The sequence below is a fragment of the Pelophylax lessonae genome (assembly GCF_965119305.1).
Source record: "Pelophylax lessonae genome assembly, chromosome: 6".
Lineage (NCBI taxonomy): Eukaryota > Metazoa > Chordata > Amphibia > Anura > Ranidae > Pelophylax > Pelophylax lessonae.
In genome coordinates, this window is record NC_138773.1 from 63,722,175 (window position 1) to 63,741,244 (window position 19,070).

Here is a 19,070-nt window from a genome sequence, read left to right on the forward strand (position 1 = left end):
GGACTTTGATTGGGCCATTCTAACACATGAATATGCTTTGATCTAAACCATTCCATTGTAGCTCTGGCTGTATGTTTAGGGTCGTTGTCCTGCTGGAAGGTGAACCTTGGCCCCAGTCTCAAGTCTTTTGCAGACTCTAGCAGGTTTTCTTTTACGATTGCCCTGTATTTGGCTCCATCCATCTTCCCATCAACTCTGACCAGCTTCCCTGTTCCTGATGAAGAAAAGCACCCCCACAACATGATGCTGCCACCGCCATGTTTCACGGTGGGGATGGTGTGTTGATGGTGATGTGCAGTGTTCGCTTTTGGGCCACACATAGCGTTTTGCTTTTAGACCAAAAAGTTCAGTTTTGGTCTCCTCTGACCAGAGCACCTTTTTCCACATGTTTGCTGTCCCCCCCATATGGCTTCTCGGAAACTGCAAACGGACTTCATATGGCTTTCTTTCAACAGTGGCTTTCTTCTTGCTACTCTTCCATAAAGGGCAGATTTGTGGAGTGCACGACTAATAGTTGTCCTGTTGACAGATTCTCCCACCTGAGCTGGTGATCTCTGCAGCTCCTCCAGGGTTACTATGGGCCTCTTGGCTGCTTCTCTGATTAATGCTCTCCTTGCCCGGTCTGTCAGTTTAGGTGGACAGCCATGTCTTGGTAGGTTTGTAGTTGTGCCATACTCTTTCCATTTTCAGATGATGGATTGAACAGTGCTCCGTGAGATGTTCAAAGCTTGGAATTTTTTTTATAACCCAACCCTGCTTTATTCTTCTCCACTTTATTTTTACCTGTCTGGTGTTTTCTTTGGCACTCATGATGCTGTTTGTTCACTAAGGTTCTCTAACAAACCTCCGAGGGCTTCTCAGAACAGCGGTATTTATACTGAGATTAAACTACAGACAGGTGGACTCCATTTACTAATTAGGTGACTTCTGAAGGCATTTGGTTTCACTAGATATTAGGGGTATCAGAGTAAAGGGGGATGAATACGAATGCATTCCACACTTTTCAGATATTTGTTAATTTTTTTCATCAAAAAGGAGTTTTATTGAAAGAATAAAACACATTACAGAGAAACAACGCAAATTAAGTATTCCTAAGACAGTTCTACAGAGATGATAGGCAGTCCTAGAAAGTTCTGTACATAACCATGAATAAACAGTGCTGTGAAAAGTGGTCTACCATGTCTTCATATATAACCAAACCATTACCACCTTAATCTGACTATACCGGGACACATTTTCCACCTTAAGTTTCCAGTGGGAAGTTTTTTGCATGTGTTCACAGGTTAAAGGAATCGGGCTTAACCTATGAGCAGTCTGTCCATCACTAATTCTAGTGGACTCAAGCCAGGGGTGTCTAACCAGGGACCCCATAAGGTATCAAATTTACAAGGGCGACCCCTATGTTGGTAGATATATTTCTCTAAAATGAGGGTTTCTCCCATACGTTGTAGCAATTCCTTGTAAGCAGGAGGCTCGGTAGACTTCCAGTACCGAAGTAGACACTGAAGAAATGACACTTTGCTACAATGTAAAGTATTGAGTGTACAGCTTGTATAACAGTGTAAATGTGCGGTCCCCTCAAAATAACAACACACAGCCATTAATGTCTAAACTTCTGGCAACAAAAGTGAGTACACCCCTAAGTGGAAATGTCCAAATTGGGCCCAAAGTGCCAATATTTTGTATGGCCACCATTATTTTCCAGCACTGCCTTAATCCTCTTGGGCATGGAGTTCACCATGGCTTCACAGGTTGCCACTGGAGTCCTCTTCCACTCCTCCATGACGACATCACGGAGCTGGTTGATGTTAGAGTTAGAATATTGCCCTGCAGCCCAGTCTCTGAAGGGAGGGGATCATGCTCTGCTTCAGTATGCCAAAGTACATGTTGGCATTCATGGTTCCCTCGATGAACTGTAGCTCCTCAGTGCCGGCAGCACTCACGCAGCCCTAGTCCATGAGACTCCCGCCACCATGCTTGACTGTAGGGAAGACACACTGGTCTTTGTACATGGATGACAGCCATGCAGACCAATTTGATGCAGTTATCGACATATGGTCTGAGCACTGACAGGCTGACCCCCCACCCCTTCAACCTCTGCAGCAATGCTGGCAGCACTCATACATCTATTTCCCAAAGACAACCTCTGCATATGGTGCTGAGCTCGTGCACTCAGCTTCTTTGGTCAACCATGACGAGACCTGTTCTGAGTGGAACCTGTCCTGGTAAACCGTTTGGTTTTGGCCAATGTGCTTCGGATCAGTTTCAGGGACTTGGCACTCTTCTTATAACCTAGGCCATCTTTATGTAGAGCAACAATTCTTTTTTTCAAATCCTTAGAGAGTTCTTTGCCATGAGGTGCCATGTTGAACTTCCATTGACCAGGAGGAGAGAGTGAGAGCGATAACCCCAAATTTAACACAGCTGCTCCCCATTCACACCGGAGACCGTGTAACACTAACGAGTCACATGACACGGGGAGGGAAAATGGCTAATTGGGCCTAATTTGGACATTTTCACTTAGGCGTGTACTCACTTTTGTTGCCAGTGGTCTAGACATTAATAGCTGTGTGTTTGAGTTATTTTAAGGGGACAGTAAGTTTACACTGTACACTCACTACTTTACATTGTAGCAAAGTGTAATTTCTTCAGTGTTGGCACATGAAAATATATAATAAAATATTTACAATAATGTGAGGGGTGTACTCACTTTTGTCACATACTGTATATATCAGTACATCTTTGCAGTGCATGCACATTCCTTATGCGTTGGCTTAAAAAAATGTCTGTAAATATAGAAAAAAGCATGGGGATCCTCCCAGTAATCCAGTGAGCTCTTGAATTCTTGCTTCTGTTGCACTGAGATTCCAAGCAGTGTTGTCAAGCCTGCCTAGCTCTGCTCTGTGGAACTGAACACCTCATCCTCTCTCATAACTTTATATCTGCTTAACATAAAAGGGAGCATGCGAACTTCTCTTTTAACTCCCAGGATGCCCAAGTGCCAAATCACTAAACCTTACAGAGCTTATACTAGGATTTGATCCATGGCACTAACAGGTGTAAAGCCTCGTACACACGCGTCGAAAATCGGCAGGGAATTTTCGTCCGACGACCGATCTGCCGATTTTCGGCTTGTTAGTATGATGCTTCCGACAACCGACTCCGACTTTTCGGCCAAAAAAAAATCTGGTGTGCAGGCTATAAAATTTTTGTCCGCCGTCAAAACACGGCCGATTTTCGTGCAGTCAGTACAGATTTCGACAGGGAAAAATCTTATGAGCAAGACTGGGCATGCTCAGAGATGAAAGAACACAAAGAAAGCAAACCAACACATGACATCACTTCTGAAGTAGAATATTGTCGGGCGAGAAAATTCGTGTGCAGTCTAGAGCACATTCCAACCAACAAAACACAACTCTGGACAAAAGACGGACGATCGGTTGGCCGATGATCGTTGCGTGTGTACTAGGCTTTAGGGAGCTTTTTTTTTTCCATATACTATCTGATGTAAATATGTTTAATTTTTTTGATTGTCCACTCTGACCTCTGTGGTTTATTAATGTTGTTTTCTTATGGCAGACTGTCCAGTTCAAAGTACAAGCTCCCCACCAAGCAGCAGGCCAGTAAACGAGAGTCTCCCCAACTGTGAGGAAGAGCCGGATTCCTGCAATTACACCAATAGTAGTATCCCAGTGGAGAGTGGACATTTCCTGTCCAGCGTATCTGAAGATGCCACCTTATCATCAATGGCCCATTCCAACAGAAGCCTTCCAAACTTCACCTTATTAAAGGAATATCTCTTCACAATCCCTGCTGGAAATGCCACACAGTATTTGGTAATTTTATGTCTTTTTTTTTTTTTCTATTTAAAGAAATCATTTTTAGGAAGCCTAAGAAATATAAATGTTTCCACTGGTGTCCTCCTTGGAAAAGTTTTTTTTTTAGCTGGCTTTGTCTGGCTTCAGTACTTTCTTAACCACTTAAGGACCGGAAGGGTTTGCCCCCTTAATGAGTAGGCCATTTTTTGCGATTTGGCATTGCGTTACTTTAATAGACAATTGCGCGGTCGTACGACACTGTACCCAAATAAAGTTGATGTCCTTTTTTTTTCCCACCACAAATAGAGCTTTCTTTTGGTGGTATTTGATCACCTGTGTGATTTTTATTTATTATGCTATAAACAAAAAAAAGAGCGACAATTCTGAAAAAAAACAAAAAAACAATATTTTTCACTTTCTACTATATAACAATTCCAAAAAAAAATAAAAAATGTAAAAATTTTTCATCCTTTTAGGCCTATTTGTATTCTGCTACATATTTTTGGTTAAAAAAAAATACCAATAATCGTATTTTGATTGGTTTGCGCAAAAGTTATCACATCTACAAACTAGAGGAAATATTTATGTCATTTTTATTTATTTATTTATTTTTTACTAGTAATGGCGGCGATATGTGATTTTTAGCGGGACTGCGACATTGCGGTGGACAGATAGGACCCCAAATTGAAATTTTTTACACTTTTGGGGGGGACCAGTGACATTACTACAGTAATCCGTGCTGAAAATATGCACTACTACTGTATTAATGACACTGGCAGGGAAGGGGTTAACCTAGGGGCGATCAAAGGGTTAGGTGTGAGCCTAGGGGGTGTTTTCTAACTGTACGGGGGAGGGACTTGTGGAATCATCACAGAGACCCATGATCCTAAATAGGAGGATCACAGGCGCTCTGTGTTCATTCCAGGGAGAACAATGGTCAGCTGTGTTTACAACAGCAGACCGTCGTTCTCTCTCCATGGGGAGCGATCATGGGTGCCCGGTGGCAATCCCGGCTGCCTGCCCCGTGGATCAGCTTCCCAATGGGGGCGGGCGCACGCCCACAGGAGTAGTTCCCGCAGCCAAGCCAGCCTGCCGCACTATATCTGCGGCGGGCGGTCGGCAAGTGGTTAACTGGTGATCAGAAACTTTGAAGTCACAAGGCTTGATTTGTATTCGTCTAGAGTCTTAGGCTGGCCATACGCTAGTAGATTTGTCAATGAATGTTCATACGTCCATTCATATGAAAATTTTCAATTCTCGTCATTCATTTGATGACTTGACGAATGTCATTTGAAAGTACTTCAAAATTTTGTTTTCTTTTGGCATTCAATTTTGGAGTGAATGAACTTTCCTGAACGAGGACCACATTGACTGTTAGAAATTCACTAATTTGAGAAAAGTTTTCTATCCCGTTCCTTCGAGTTTCCCATCACAGCAGTCAAAAATGAGCGTCGATTTGACTGATATACATAGACTGACTATTAGAAAATTGAATGAATGTTCCTAAAAGAAATCCTTTGAACAAAATTCTACTAGTGTATGACCAGCTTTAGAGTAATGATTTCACTCGATCAGCATACCAGCCAAGCAACTGGCATTTTCTGAAGGTCTGCAGCAATAGATCTTGATTTATACACTTTTTTTAGTTTTGGATAGAGTTAGCTAGAGTTAAACATTTCTGTTGGGTTTATTTCTGTGTATCATTGGGGAGATTCGTCTTCACTTCCTGTCCCTGTGACACCTGTACAAAGAATGGAAGAAGTGGTTTTGACTGGAACAGGAAGGCGCAGACAGCAATTTATATATTGTCAGAAGTTCTTATCCCCCCCTACTAACAATGTCTTGGTCCCCCTTGGAGAGATTGAACATCACTTTATGACCTGAAAGAAAAAAAGGCAAAAAATCTCTTAATCTTTTTTGCTTTATCCAAAAGAAAACAATTTTAGCTGCAGTTAGGCTTTATGTACCATGCATATCACCTACCAAACTCACCCTTCTTTCTGCCTCCTTCATTCCAGTACCCCAGCTTCTAAGAAAGCTACTCTCTATTTATTACATGTCGCTCTCCAAGATGGCCCTGGATCCCGTATCAGTGGACAAATCTACTCTGCTATTTAAAGGGACATGCTCCCCTCTAGCTAACCTTAGACCTTCACTATACGATACAACAGTCCTAATTTTCATGCTTGTACTCATTTGTATACTTTCACTCTCCTTTTTTTAGGCAACGTTTGAAGATGTAAGTTTTAAAATACTCCCCAATTACCTTATTGTTCTACAACATGATGCCCCCAACAAAATGTTTCTGCACTGCCACTCCTCCAGACCATACTATGCGTTCTACCAGTCAGATTGGGTTACCTGTATTCCCGGGCATTACGTAGAAGAAGCACTTAACAACACATCATGCTCATTAAGAGTCGTTGGCACCACCAAAGAACTTGCCTTGATTTTCAACGATCAACTAAACCCTGGTCTATGGCCTCCCGGAAAATATACAGTCACTGCAAACTTTACCAACCAGTTGTACGAAGCTACCCAGTCTTATAGCTTTAGTGTGGTGTCACCGGTTTCTGGTCTGAGTGTCGTTTATCCACCACCACAAGACGAGAAGATCTACTACATTCCCAGTGACAATCCCGTTGTGATTCTCAAGATTCTCTCAGGCTCTGATGCCACCTCATTTTGGATTGGCAACAACCAGACTTGGAGCTTCAGTCGAACATGTCCTCAAAAGATTTTTGCTGTATCCAAGGAATGTCCCACAGATAAAGGAGACGTGTCATACTCCGAGGTCAATCTGGTCGGACTGGGGAGAGGGGTTGTGGAAGTTTCAATAACGGTACAAAACGAGATAAGCTCCCAAAATATATCATTTTTAGTGAAGATGGAGGACCCGATCAGAGGACTGAGCACAAGCCCTTACCCTCAGGCCAGAGTGCTGCTCAACACTCGAGTGGTAAGTTGAATTTATATCACACAGATGTCATGCACAAATTACAGTTCTACAGGAAAATGTGTCTGAACCGACCTTTAACCTTTGAGAGCTTGTAGAGTACATTCAAAAAATAAAAGGTTGTCATTTACCATTTTCTGTTGGTAACCTTGTTGTGCACAGATAATTTTATCCAGTCTAATTTTCATTTTTTTTTTTTTGATGTATGGCTTTCTATTTTTGACATTTATTAGTTTGAGGCAGAATTATCTCCGGAGTTTTATTTCTTTGTTAAAGGAAATCGGTAATGGGTTTGGGTCGGTTTTATTATTTGAAGCTTTTAAGTTTTTGAATCTTTGTTTTTAGATGTGTGTGCGTGTGTATATATCTGCTTATATATAAAATATATATTAAAAAATTATATATATATATATATATATATATATATATATATATATATATATATATATATATATATATATATAGGAGGAAAACGGGATCTCTGTGTTCATCACTGACGAAACAGCGGTCTGCCATGTTTACATCGGCAGACCGCCCTTCTGTCTCCTTGGGGAGCGATCGCGGGTGCCGGGCGGACATCGCGGCAACCGGACCCGCTGATTGGCTCCCCCTCCGCCCACACTAACTGCTACACAATGCAAAGTACATGTACGTCGTTTTGCGTAACAGAGCTGACCTGCCGCCGTATAATTACGGCGGCTGGTCGGCAAGTGGTTAAAGGGAATTTCAAAACTATTCAGGAAAGGAAAACTTTTTTTTTTTGTTTTTTTTTTTTTATTCAACCCAGTGGGCTGAATGAAAAAATCTGACAGCTCAGGTCGGTGCCGCTATACTAACCATTTGATGTTAGTACAGAAATCCCCCTTGCTAAACTATTGATTTTCTGACAGGGGGACGAGCACTCCTGCCAGAACACACTGGTCAGCGCTCTCAGCCAATGATCTGGAGCCGGGTCGGCAGACCTTTTTCGGTCCTAACGGCCGCTTCTGTCGGACTGACTGCCATACACATGGGCCAAATGTTGGCCGGTTTCTATACCGGCTGAAGCTGGCCGTTATTCAGCCTTTGTGTACTAGGCTTAAGAATGATAGTTCTATTTGACACAAAAAGATAGCAGCCTAAATTTAGATATGGGTTTTCTTACTCAATAGTCAACAATTTTACGACTCCCTCTGTGACTGTCCCCCCAGTCTAAAGCTCTCCCTCTCACTAACTTACTTGTCTTAGATCACAAACTATGCTAGTTTTATTACCATTGTGTACATTTGTTTGTGTGTGTTTGTTTGTATTTTTTTATTTCCTTTCCCTCAGAGATTGTCTTTTTTAACATTCTGGTAAAACCTTTGTACTGCTCGGACCTTGAGGCTGGGTTAGCAGTGGTTCGAACACAGACATCACATGTGATTAGCACTGTATTGCTGTGCAGATCACATGCAATGTCTGTGCAATGCGAATTTAGCCCTAGAGTATGTATGCCTGAATTTGCATTGCATTCGGATCAAAATGCTACTGGACCCTTTTTTTGGTCTGCACCGGAACCCATGCAATCCTCTTCCTGTACCATTTGACAGTTAGCACTGTGATCTGCGAACCAATCTGGGCTGTCATTAACTTTACATTGACACCCGCAGTGATTTGCAGATGTCATTGTGAACCGTCTGCAATTCAGGTGCTATGCGGGAACCCACACAGGATTCGCAGGGTTTTCCGCATCGCACCAGTGTGAACCCAGCCTGAAGGAGGGGACATTCCCCGAAAGCTTGTCCTGAAAAATTGTATGTTAATGCAAATAAAAAAAGCATCACGGACCGTACTCGATTGTTTATGAGAAACTTGAAGAAAGAAAGAGATGACTAAAACATTGCTGGATTATTGTTGAACCTAAATAAACAGCAAATAACATTCCCTGTGCTGCAAACCCCTCTCTTTTTTTATTTTGGCTGGTCTTGGGGACCCACCTAGTTGCATTCATAAAAGTTATACTTTCTTGCTGGTGCTGTCCACTCAGAATATCTGACAAAGGATTCCTAGAGCAATATGGGATAGCTTAAGAGAGAGCATAGCACTGGTTATCTGCCTAAATGCACTCTGCCTCTCATTGATAATTAAAGCGGAGATCCGGCCTCAAAATCGAAAAAATCGATTTTGGGCCATCCGCTTGCTGAGTGTCACCTGAAAAAGAAATGGATGCTCCATATTTTTTTTTGTTCACTTACCTTGTTATAGAAGAAAATATACTCACCTTCCTTCCACTTCCTCCCTCTGCGGCTGCGGCCCGCGCCGTCACTTCCGGCTTGCGATGACTCCTGGGAGCTGAACATCATCGCTCCCAGGAGTCAATGCGCCTGCACCGGCCCCCGCTCGTCACTTCCGGTGCAGGCGCGGCATTCCCTGCTAAACAGCTTCTGGGCATGCCCAGAAGCTGTGCAGGGATGCCGCGCCTGCACCGGAAGTGACGAGCTGGGCAGGTGCAGGGCATTCTGGGACTGTGACGTCACCGAAGAGGACGCAGAAGAGGACGCGCTGGCTTCAGCTGCCCACACCTGAGATGGCAGCGCTGGAGAAGAAATTTTCAAGGTAAGTATTTCTTCTAAAAGGTAAGTGCGACCCGGGACAGTTCAGAGGCTATCCATTGTGGAATGTACTAGCCCTGACTGTCCAGGGGGTATTTTTATCTAGATTTCACCCCCGAGGCCGGAACTCCGCTTTAAGCTAGAGCTGTAAAAGGAAGGGGTATAAGGGAGAGAGGTTTTTGCTGTCTGCAGATATTGACTTCTGACCTTCTTTTTTTTTTTTTTTGGCTTGTCCCAACTGCATACTTGTTCAAGGACTGACATAGAGAGCATTAAAGTCAAAGGGTCATCATAACAATCCGGTATTAGCTAGGGACTTTGGAGTGCTGGCAAATTATCAATGGGTTGAGGGGATCCCCTTAGGCAGACGTTGTCATTTTTCCCTGAGTAGGCAAGGTTACAGTGTCCCCTTAAGGAACACATACACCAATGGCAATGCTTTGTAACTAATCACATTGCTAGCTAATAAATCTCAGAAAGTTTTGGAGTTAAAGGGTTTGCTACGGGTGCCATACTGCCTAATTTTCCAGTGCTGCAGGCTATTATCTTATATAATTAACTGACGTAATCACAGCATGCCTAAAGATAGATGATGCAGAAACCGCAGCCAGTGACTCACTGCCAAGTCAACTGTGCAATTTTTTCCTCTCTCTCCTCCTATCCGGTTTCCCATCATGCTTGCTCCATGTGGCGCCCTTATGTCAGGATGCAACGGCAGCTAGCGTGGATTCTGCCAGAAGTGAACATGTCAGATTTTTGTTAAAAATGAAGCATGACAACCTACAAAAAACAAACCTAATGCAAAACCTATAAACCACTGTAAACTCATCAACATACAGAAAGCTTATTTGGCTCAAAGGCCATAGCGTGCATGTGTTGGGATGTAGGGCCAGAGCGGACAAGGTTGTTTTGTCTTGAAATGGTGCAGAAAGGAACATTGTGTTGTGATCTGGTACAAGTTAGACCCGCGTGTTCAGGAGATGCCTTCATTCTTTCATTTCTATTGTTCTTTATGCTGCCTTTTTCTAAAAAAACAAACATTTCATGCTTCCTTGCTCTGTGCATTGGTTTTGCACAGAGCAGCTCCAATCCTCCTTTTCTGGGGTCCCCTGCTGGCAGTCTTTGCTCCTCCTCCTCTCTAAGTGTCGAGTTAGATACCAAGCCGGGCTGCGTGCATCTATTGACACACACACACAGTGTAGCTCAGCCCGCACTTCCGCTCTTTTTTGCTCAAAGGATTTGATTGACAGCAGAAAGAGCCAATGGCTCCGCTACTGTGGAGTTTCCTGTGAGAGGAAGGGAGAGAAGACAAAATGGGCACAGCGCTGGATTGAGATCGGGCTCAGGTAAGTATTTGGGGAGGGGGGGGAAGCTAACATTTAACATGTTTTACCTTTAATGCAGAGTATTCATTAAGGTAAAAAACAAAATGTTCCATTTAGAACCACTTCCAACATCTGACTCGTATATCTTTCCCCACTTGTTTTTTTCAAAAATGTTATTGCGGAGAGAACCACAGCCAGTTTTTACTTTATTAAAGAGTGACTGTTGTTACCAACGGAGAGCACTTAGATTCTTTTATTTTTCATTTTGATCGGGGTGGATGTGATCATTGGGATCATTTGCACCCTGCAGTACTCATCCCCTGATAGTGGGACCAAGTGATTTTTGACCTTCCTGTTGGTTCAGGGGTCAATTCTCTGAGGTAAGTGAGCAATCTGTGTGCTGGTGGTGGGCTCATTCACCCAGGGTGCTGCTGCATCTGATAACTTATCACATGGAATCTACTGCAGTCTATGGATATTTTTTAAATATTTCTCATTGGGATATGGACTGCTTTGAAAGAAATTTGCTAATGTCTATAATTGTTTTTACATATATTTGCGCTGCGCTGTTTATCTTTTAGTATTGTTCTCTGGGGCTATGTGAAATTACCATTGATGTTCAGCTAGCAATATCATATCCTATCTGTTTATCTTTATCATTTGTTTGTAGTGATTCAATTTTTCTTTTAGTATTTGATGCCTCACGTGTGGTGCAATACATGTGTGCACCCTCGGCGTGAGTTTGCATTTCTGGGTGTGTATGGGGCAATGGGGGCTATGTTTAATTTTTTTTTTTTTTAACATTTTATTATAATTTTTTTTTTTTAATTTAACTTTATTGCTATTACAAGGGGTTAACAAACCCACTGTGATAGCATTGGGCAGCTACTTCAGCCAGCAGCTTGTGCTTACTGGTTGACTCTTTGGACAAACCATGTATGTCCAAAGAGCTGAAATAGTTGAAAACTTTCAACTGAAGAATGTTCGTTCAATTTTCTAATAGTTAGTGGAATCAAAGTGAAGTTAGTTTTATTGACTACAGTGATGAGAAAATTTCGAAGGAGCAGGATGGGAGACGATTGAATTTCTAACAGCGTACAGGCTGTCCCCATGTTACAAACAAGATAAGGTCTGTTCTTAAGTTGAATTTGTTTGTAAGTCAGAACAGGTACATTTTTTAAGTTTATCTCCAGTCAAAACAATAATTTTTAAGGTTTTTGTATAGCATAGGGAAGAGTTAACACCCCAGTAACACTTATTTTGCTGTCTTTGCCCCTGTTCAGAAGATTTCACCTCACTTTGTCCCTGTGAGAATTGGATTTTGACAATTTTGAGTTGTTGTGGAAAGAAGAATTGGTGTTAAAGCTTCAGTGGAGACACCTTTTTCCAATGATACCTCTTACAGGAGTGAATTTCCCTTCCTAGGTAGATTTCCTCTCACTTCCTGTTGTCTCTCTCTGTTTGTAAGTAGGAGTCGTTTGTAAGTCGGATGTTTGTAACCCGGGGACCACCTGTATGTGTTTTTTTGTTGTCATGAAAAGTCAATTCATTCCAGAACTGAATAGTAAAATCAAGCATTTTTTGAAGAACTTTCGAACCACATTTATCAAGTCATCGCATATACTGATGACAATTTTCATAGAAATATCTGTACATATTTTTGTTCAAAAAACATGGTGGGAGAAGAGAATATGCATGGGCCTGAGTGGACAATGGCCAGGCCTGAACACTTCAAACAAAAAGGAATGACCGCACTTCCGATGAATTTTCAGAAAAAGGAGTGTCTTTATTCCACATCAATCAAAATGGCAGATACAGGTACACACTGTGAGTGCAGGACAATCGGACGCGTTTCACGACTGGATATGTCGCTTAATCATCACCAAGTTCACTCTGGATGTGCACCGGCCATATATACACCCAATACATACAGCTGGCAACAATTAGAGTCATCAAACTAGTTGTTCCTCCCATCGGTCAGCTGTTGGGAATCTACGGCCAGATTGCACAGACAGAGTGACCCCAACAAAATCCAAACTTGAACACACTTGTGCAAAAAACATTTTACATGTGTATAAATATAAGTCAGATAAATATCCTAGGGATAAGTGTTAAAGTAAAGAAACAATCAAGAATAAAAACCATATTCAATATTTGTGGTATGTTTATCATATATATAGTAAAAATACATATATATAAAGTATAAATAAAGAGAATATGTGTGGGAAACTTATGAAAGTGACTTTAAAGTGAAGAAAAATGTGAGAAAATAATAAAAGTTAAAAATATATTGTTAAAAAATTATATAAGTGTCACGAAAAAAATTCTTGATTTCTAAAAAACCGTTTTGACCGGCTGCAAAAAACAATGTGATGTATTCAGAATAGGAGCAATATAGAAAAACTCCAGTCTGTGTTTTCTGCCCAACAATCATATGTGAAACAATATGATGATATATATGTGGAAGAATGGAAAATTATTAGTATATAAATTACCATATGAATATCTCAAAAATACATTTTCCATAAAACACTTGTAAGTGATGAAACACAGATAAAATTACATGAGAGAAAGTCACATATGTGTGATCCGTGCATATTTGGGGAACAAAGAATAGTTATTTCCGTATATAAATGAATATGCCTGGTTCACAGTAGTCAAATGTGACATATATAAAAAATGTGTGCAGTGCATAGTGATATAGCTAGTAGTGTTGAGCGAACACGGACTGTATTATTCGTGTTCGTACCGAATAATTGGATTTTTTGTACCCGAACACGGACACGGACACTTTACTGTATGTTCGGGTAAAAATCCGTGTTCGGTCGTTTTATTTCCGGGTTTTGCATGCTTTGGCGCTCTTTTCATGGCGGGCTTTCAACAGCCAATCAACAATCGTTTAACTGGTGTGCCTTAAGCCATCCCAGCCATGCCTGCAAATGTCTCAGTAGCTGTGATTGGCCGTCTGAAGCATGTGACCAAGTCTTTATAAGTTCGAGGCAGCCGCAGCGGCGTCATTATGCTGCTTAGATTCAGGGACAGAGCACACATCAACGTGCTGGCTGCTGATTAGGGAAAGATAGGCAGGAAAAAACCATTTGTGTCCGGATAGAATTGAGGGACAGGTCGGAGTGTTTAGGCAGGGCGAGTTGTAGGCATTTTAGGGATAGAGTCTGCTGAATTATAGGGTCAGTGTCTTCTACAAACTACAATCGATATTGCTGTGTGGGGGGTGGGGTCTGCACTCAATCCTGATCTACGATCTCTTCTCAATCCTGTTAGGGACAGAGTCTGCTGAATTTTAGGGAAACTGTGTTCTACAAACTACAATCGATATTGCTGTGTGGTGTGGGATTGGAGATAGGCAGGTGTCAGTGATCCACATCCATTTTTCTGTGTGTGAGCTGCAGTGAACACAATCTTTTTGGGCTGCAGTGAACACAATCTTTTTGGGCTGCAGTGAACACAATCTTTTTGGGCTGCAGTGAACACAATCTTTTTGGGCTGCAGTGAACACAATCTTTTTGGGGTGCAGTGAACAAAATCTTTTTGGGGTGCAGTGAACACAATCCTTTTTGGTGTGCAGTGAACACAATCTTTGTGGGGTGCAGTGAACAAAATCCTTTGTGGGGTGCAGTGAACACAATCTTTTTGGGGTGCAGTGAACAAAATCCTTTTTGGGGTGCAGTGAACAACATCCTTTTTGGGGTGCAGTGAACACAATCTTTTTGGGGTGCAGTGAACAAAATCCTTTGTGGGGTGCAGTGAACACAATCTTTTTGGGGTGCAGTGAACACAATCTTTTTGGGGTGGAGTGAACAACATCCTTTTTGGGGTGGAGTGAACAACATCCTTTTTGGGGTGCAGTGAACAACATCATTTTTGGGGTGCAGTGAACACAATCTTTTTGGGGTGCAGTGAACACAATCTTTGTGGGGTGCAGTGAACACAATCTTTTTGGGGTGGAGTGAACAACATCCTTTTTGGGGTGCAGTGAACATCCTTTTTGGGGTGCAGTGAACACAATCTTTTTGGGGTGCAGTGAACACAATCTTTGTGGGGTACAGTGAACAGAATCTTTGTGGGGTGCAGTGAACACAATCTTTGGGGGGTACAGTGAACACAATCTTTGTGAGGTGCAGTGAACACAATCTTTGTGGGGTGCAGTGAACACAATCATTGTGGGGTGCAGTGAACTCAATCTTTGTGGGGTACAGTGAACACAATCTCATACTTCTGAAGGTTTGAGGGTGCTGCCTGTTCCATACTCCCCCTACTCCTCATCTAGCCTTTTAGGGGTACAAACAATAGTAATTGGGGCCTAGTGTGGTTGTGTACGTGTGATATACATACACTTTTTTGGATCATATTTTCTATTCCGCTATTTAATCAAAAACCTTTGGGGATCAGTTAAATTGGGGGATAGTCTGTGTTGGTACGTGTGAGAGAGATCCACCTTTCCAAGTTGTTGGGGTTCATCTCATACTTCTGAAGGTTTGAGGGTGCTGCCTGTTCCATACTCCCCCTACTCCTAGCCTTTTAGGGGTACAAACAATAGTAATTGGGGCCTAGTGTGGTTGTGTACGTGTGATATACATACACTTTTTTGGGATCATATTTTCTATTCCGCTATTTAATCTCATACTTCTGAAGGTTTGAGGGTGCTGCCTGTTCCATACTCCCCCTACTCCTAGCCTTTTAGGGGTACAAACAATAGTAATTGGGGCCTAGTGTGGTTGTGTACGTGTGATATACATACACTTTTTTGGGATCATATTTTCTATTCCGCTATTTAATCAAAAACCTTTGGGGATCAGTTAAATTGGGGGATAGTCTGTGTTGGTACGTGTGAGAGAGATCCACCTTTCCAAGTTGTTGGGGTTCATCTCATACTTCTGAAGGTTTGAGGGTGCTGCCTGTTCCATACTCCCCCTACTCCTAGCCTTTTAGGGGTACAAACAATAGTAATTGGGGCCTAGTGTGGTTGTGTACGTGTGATATACATACACTTTTTTGGGATCATATTTTCTATTCCGCTATTTAATCAAAAACCTATGGGGATCAGTTAAATTGGGGGATAGTCTGTGTTGGTACGTGTGAGAGAGATCCACCTTTCCAAGTTGTTGGGGTTCATCTCATACTTCTGAAGGTTTGAGGGTGCTGCCTGTTCCATACTCCCCCTACTCCTAGCCTTTTAGGGGTACAAACAATAGTAATTGGGGCCTAGTGTGGTTGTGTACGTGTGATATACATACACTTTTTTGGGATCATATTTTCTATTCCGCTATTTAATCAAAAACCTTTGGGAATCAGTTAAATTGGGGGATAGTCTGTGTCGGTACGTGTGAGAGAGATCCACCTTTCCAAGTTGTTGGGGTTCATCTCATACTTCTGAAGGTTTGAGGGTGCTGCCTGTTCCATACCCCCCCTACTCCTCATCTAGCCTTTTAGGGGTACAAACAATAGTAATTGGGGCCTAGTGTGGTTGTGTACGTGCGAGATACATACACTTTTTTTGATCATATTTCCTATTCCGCTATTCAATAAAAACCTTTGAGGATCAATTGAATTGCGGGATAGTCTGTGTCGGTACGTGTGAGAGAGATCCACCTTTCCAAGTTGTTGGGGTTCATCTCATACTTCTGAAGGTTTGAGGGTGCTGCCTGTTCCATACTCCCCCTACTCCTCATCTAGCCTTTTAGGGGTACAAACAATAGTAATTGGGGCCTAGTGTGGTTGTGTACGTGTGATATACATACACTTTTTTTGGATCATATTTTCTATTCCGCTATTTAATCAAAAACCTTTGGGGATCAGTTAAATTGGGGGATAGTCTGTGTTGGTACGTGTGAGAGAGATCCACCTTTCCAAGTTGTTGGGGTTCATCTCATACTTCTGAAGGTTTGAGGGTGCTGCCTGTTCCATACTCCCCCTACTCCTCATCTAGCCTTTTAGGGGTACAAACAATAGTAATTGGGGCCCAGTGTGGTTGTGTACGTGTGATATACATACACTTTTTTGGGATCATATTTTCTATTCCACTATTTAATCAAAAACCTTTGGGGATCAGTTAAATTGGGGGATAGTCTGTGTCGGTACGTGTGAGAGAGATCCACCTTTCCAAGTTGTTGGGGTTCATCTCATACTTCTGAAGGTTTGAGGGTGCTGCCTGTTCCATACCCCCCCTACTCCTCATCTAGCCTTTTAGGGGTACAAACAATAGTAATTGGGGCCTAGTGTGGTTGTGTACGTGTGATATACATACACTTTTTTTGGATCATATTTTCTATTCCGCTATTTAATCAAAAACCTTTGGGGATCAGTTAAATTGGGGGATAGTCTGTGTTGGTACGTGTGAGAGAGATCCACCTTTCCAAGTTGTTGGGGTTCATCTCATACTTCTGAAGGTTTGAGGGTGCTGCCTGTTCCATACTCCCCCTACTCCTAGCCTTTTAGGGGTACAAACAATAGTAATTGGGGCCTAGTGTGGTTGTGTACGTGTGATATACATACACTTTTTTGGGATCATATTTTCTATTCCGCTATTTAATCTCATACTTCTGAAGGTTTGAGGGTGCTGCCTGTTCCATACTCCCCCTACTCCTAGCCTTTTAGGGGTACAAACAATAGTAATTGGGGCCTAGTGTGGTTGTGTACGTGTGATATACATACACTTTTTTGGGATCATATTTTCTATTCCGCTATTTAATCAAAAACCTTTGGGGATCAGTTAAATTGGGGGATAGTCTGTGTTGGTACGTGTGAGAGAGATCCACCTTTCCAAGTTGTTGGGGTTCATCTCATACTTCTGAAGGTTTGAGGGTGCTGCCTGTTCCATACTCCCCCTACTCCTAGCCTTTTAGGGGTACAAACAATAGTAATTGGGGCCTAGTGTGGTTGTGTACGTGTGATATACATACACTTTTTTGGGATCATATTTTCTATTCCGCTATTTAATCAAAAACCTATGGGGATCAGTTAAATTGGGGGATAGTCTGTGTTGGTACGTGTGAGAGAGATCCACCTTTCCAAGTTGTTGGGGTTCATCTCATACTTCTGAAGGTTTGAGGGTGCTGCCTGTTCCATACTCCCCCTACTCCTAGCCTTTTAGGGGTACAAACAATAGTAATTGGGGCCTAGTGTGGTTGTGTACGTGTGATATACATACACTTTTTTGGGATCATATTTTCTATTCCGCTATTTAATCAAAAACCTTTGGGAATCAGTTAAATTGGGGGATAGTCTGTGTCGGTACGTGTGAGAGAGATCCACCTTTCCAAGTTGTTGGGGTTCATCTCATACTTCTGAAGGTTTGAGGGTGCTGCCTGTTCCATACCCCCCCTACTCCTCATCTAGCCTTTTAGGGGTACAAACAATAGTAATTGGGGCCTAGTGTGGTTGTGTACGTGCGAGATACATACACTTTTTTTGATCATATTTCCTATTCCGCTATTCAATAAAAACCTTTGAGGATCAATTGAATTGCGGGATAGTCTGTGTCGGTACGTGTGAGAGAGATCCACCTTTCCAAGTTGTTGGGGTTCATCTCATACTTCTGAAGGTTTGAGGGTGCTGCCTGTTCCATACTCCCCCTACTCCTCATCTAGCCTTTTAGGGGTACAAACAATAGTAATTGGGGCCTAGTGTGGTTGTGTACGTGTGATATACATACACTTTTTTTTGGATCATATTTTCTATTCCGCTATTTAATCAAAAACCTTTGGGGATCAGTTAAATTGGGGGATAGTCTGTGTTGGTACGTGTGAGAGAGATCCACCTTTCCAAGTTGTTGGGGTTCATCTCATACTTCTGAAGGTTTGAGGGTGCTGCCTGTTCCATACTCCCCCTACTCCTCATCTAGCCTTTTAGGGGTACAAACAATAGTAATTGGGGCCCAGTGTGGTTGTGTACGTGTGATATACATACACTTTTTTGGGATCATATTTTCTATTCCACTATTTAATCAAAAACCTTTGGGGATCAGTTAAATTGGGGGATAGTCTGTGTCGGTACGTGTGAGAGAGATCCACCTTTCCAAGTTGTTGGGGTTCATCTCATACTTCTGAAGGTTTGAGGGTGCTGCCTGTTCCATACCCCCCCTACTCCTCATCTAGCCTTTTAGGGGTACAAACAATAGTAATTGGGGCCTAGTGTGGTTGTGTACGTGTGATATACATACACTTTTTTTGGATCATATTTTCTATTCCGCTATTTAATCAAAAACCTTTGGGGATCAGTTAAATTGGGGGATAGTCTGTGTCGGTACGTGTGAGAGAGATCCACCTTTCCAAGTTGTTGGGGTTCATCTCATACTTCTGAAGGTTTGAGGGTGCTGCCTGTTCCATACCCCCCCTACTCCTCATCTAGCCTTTTAGGGGTACAAACAATAGTAATTGGG

General features: G+C 42.2%; 1 protein-coding gene across 2 annotated transcripts in view; it reads left to right on the forward strand.

Annotated features, from left to right (window-relative positions):
• PKD1 (polycystin 1, transient receptor potential channel interacting) overlaps nt 1-19,070 on the forward strand; it is a 280,745-nt gene that overhangs the window by 135,630 nt on the left and 126,045 nt on the right. For both annotated transcript variants that reach the window (XM_082261257.1, XM_082261258.1), the window contains exons 9-10: nt 3,580-3,836; nt 6,043-6,777. In XM_082261257.1, coding sequence (XP_082117383.1) covers nt 3,580-3,836; nt 6,043-6,777 — 992 coding nt within the window. The remainder of the gene's footprint in view (nt 1-3,579; nt 3,837-6,042; nt 6,778-19,070) is intronic.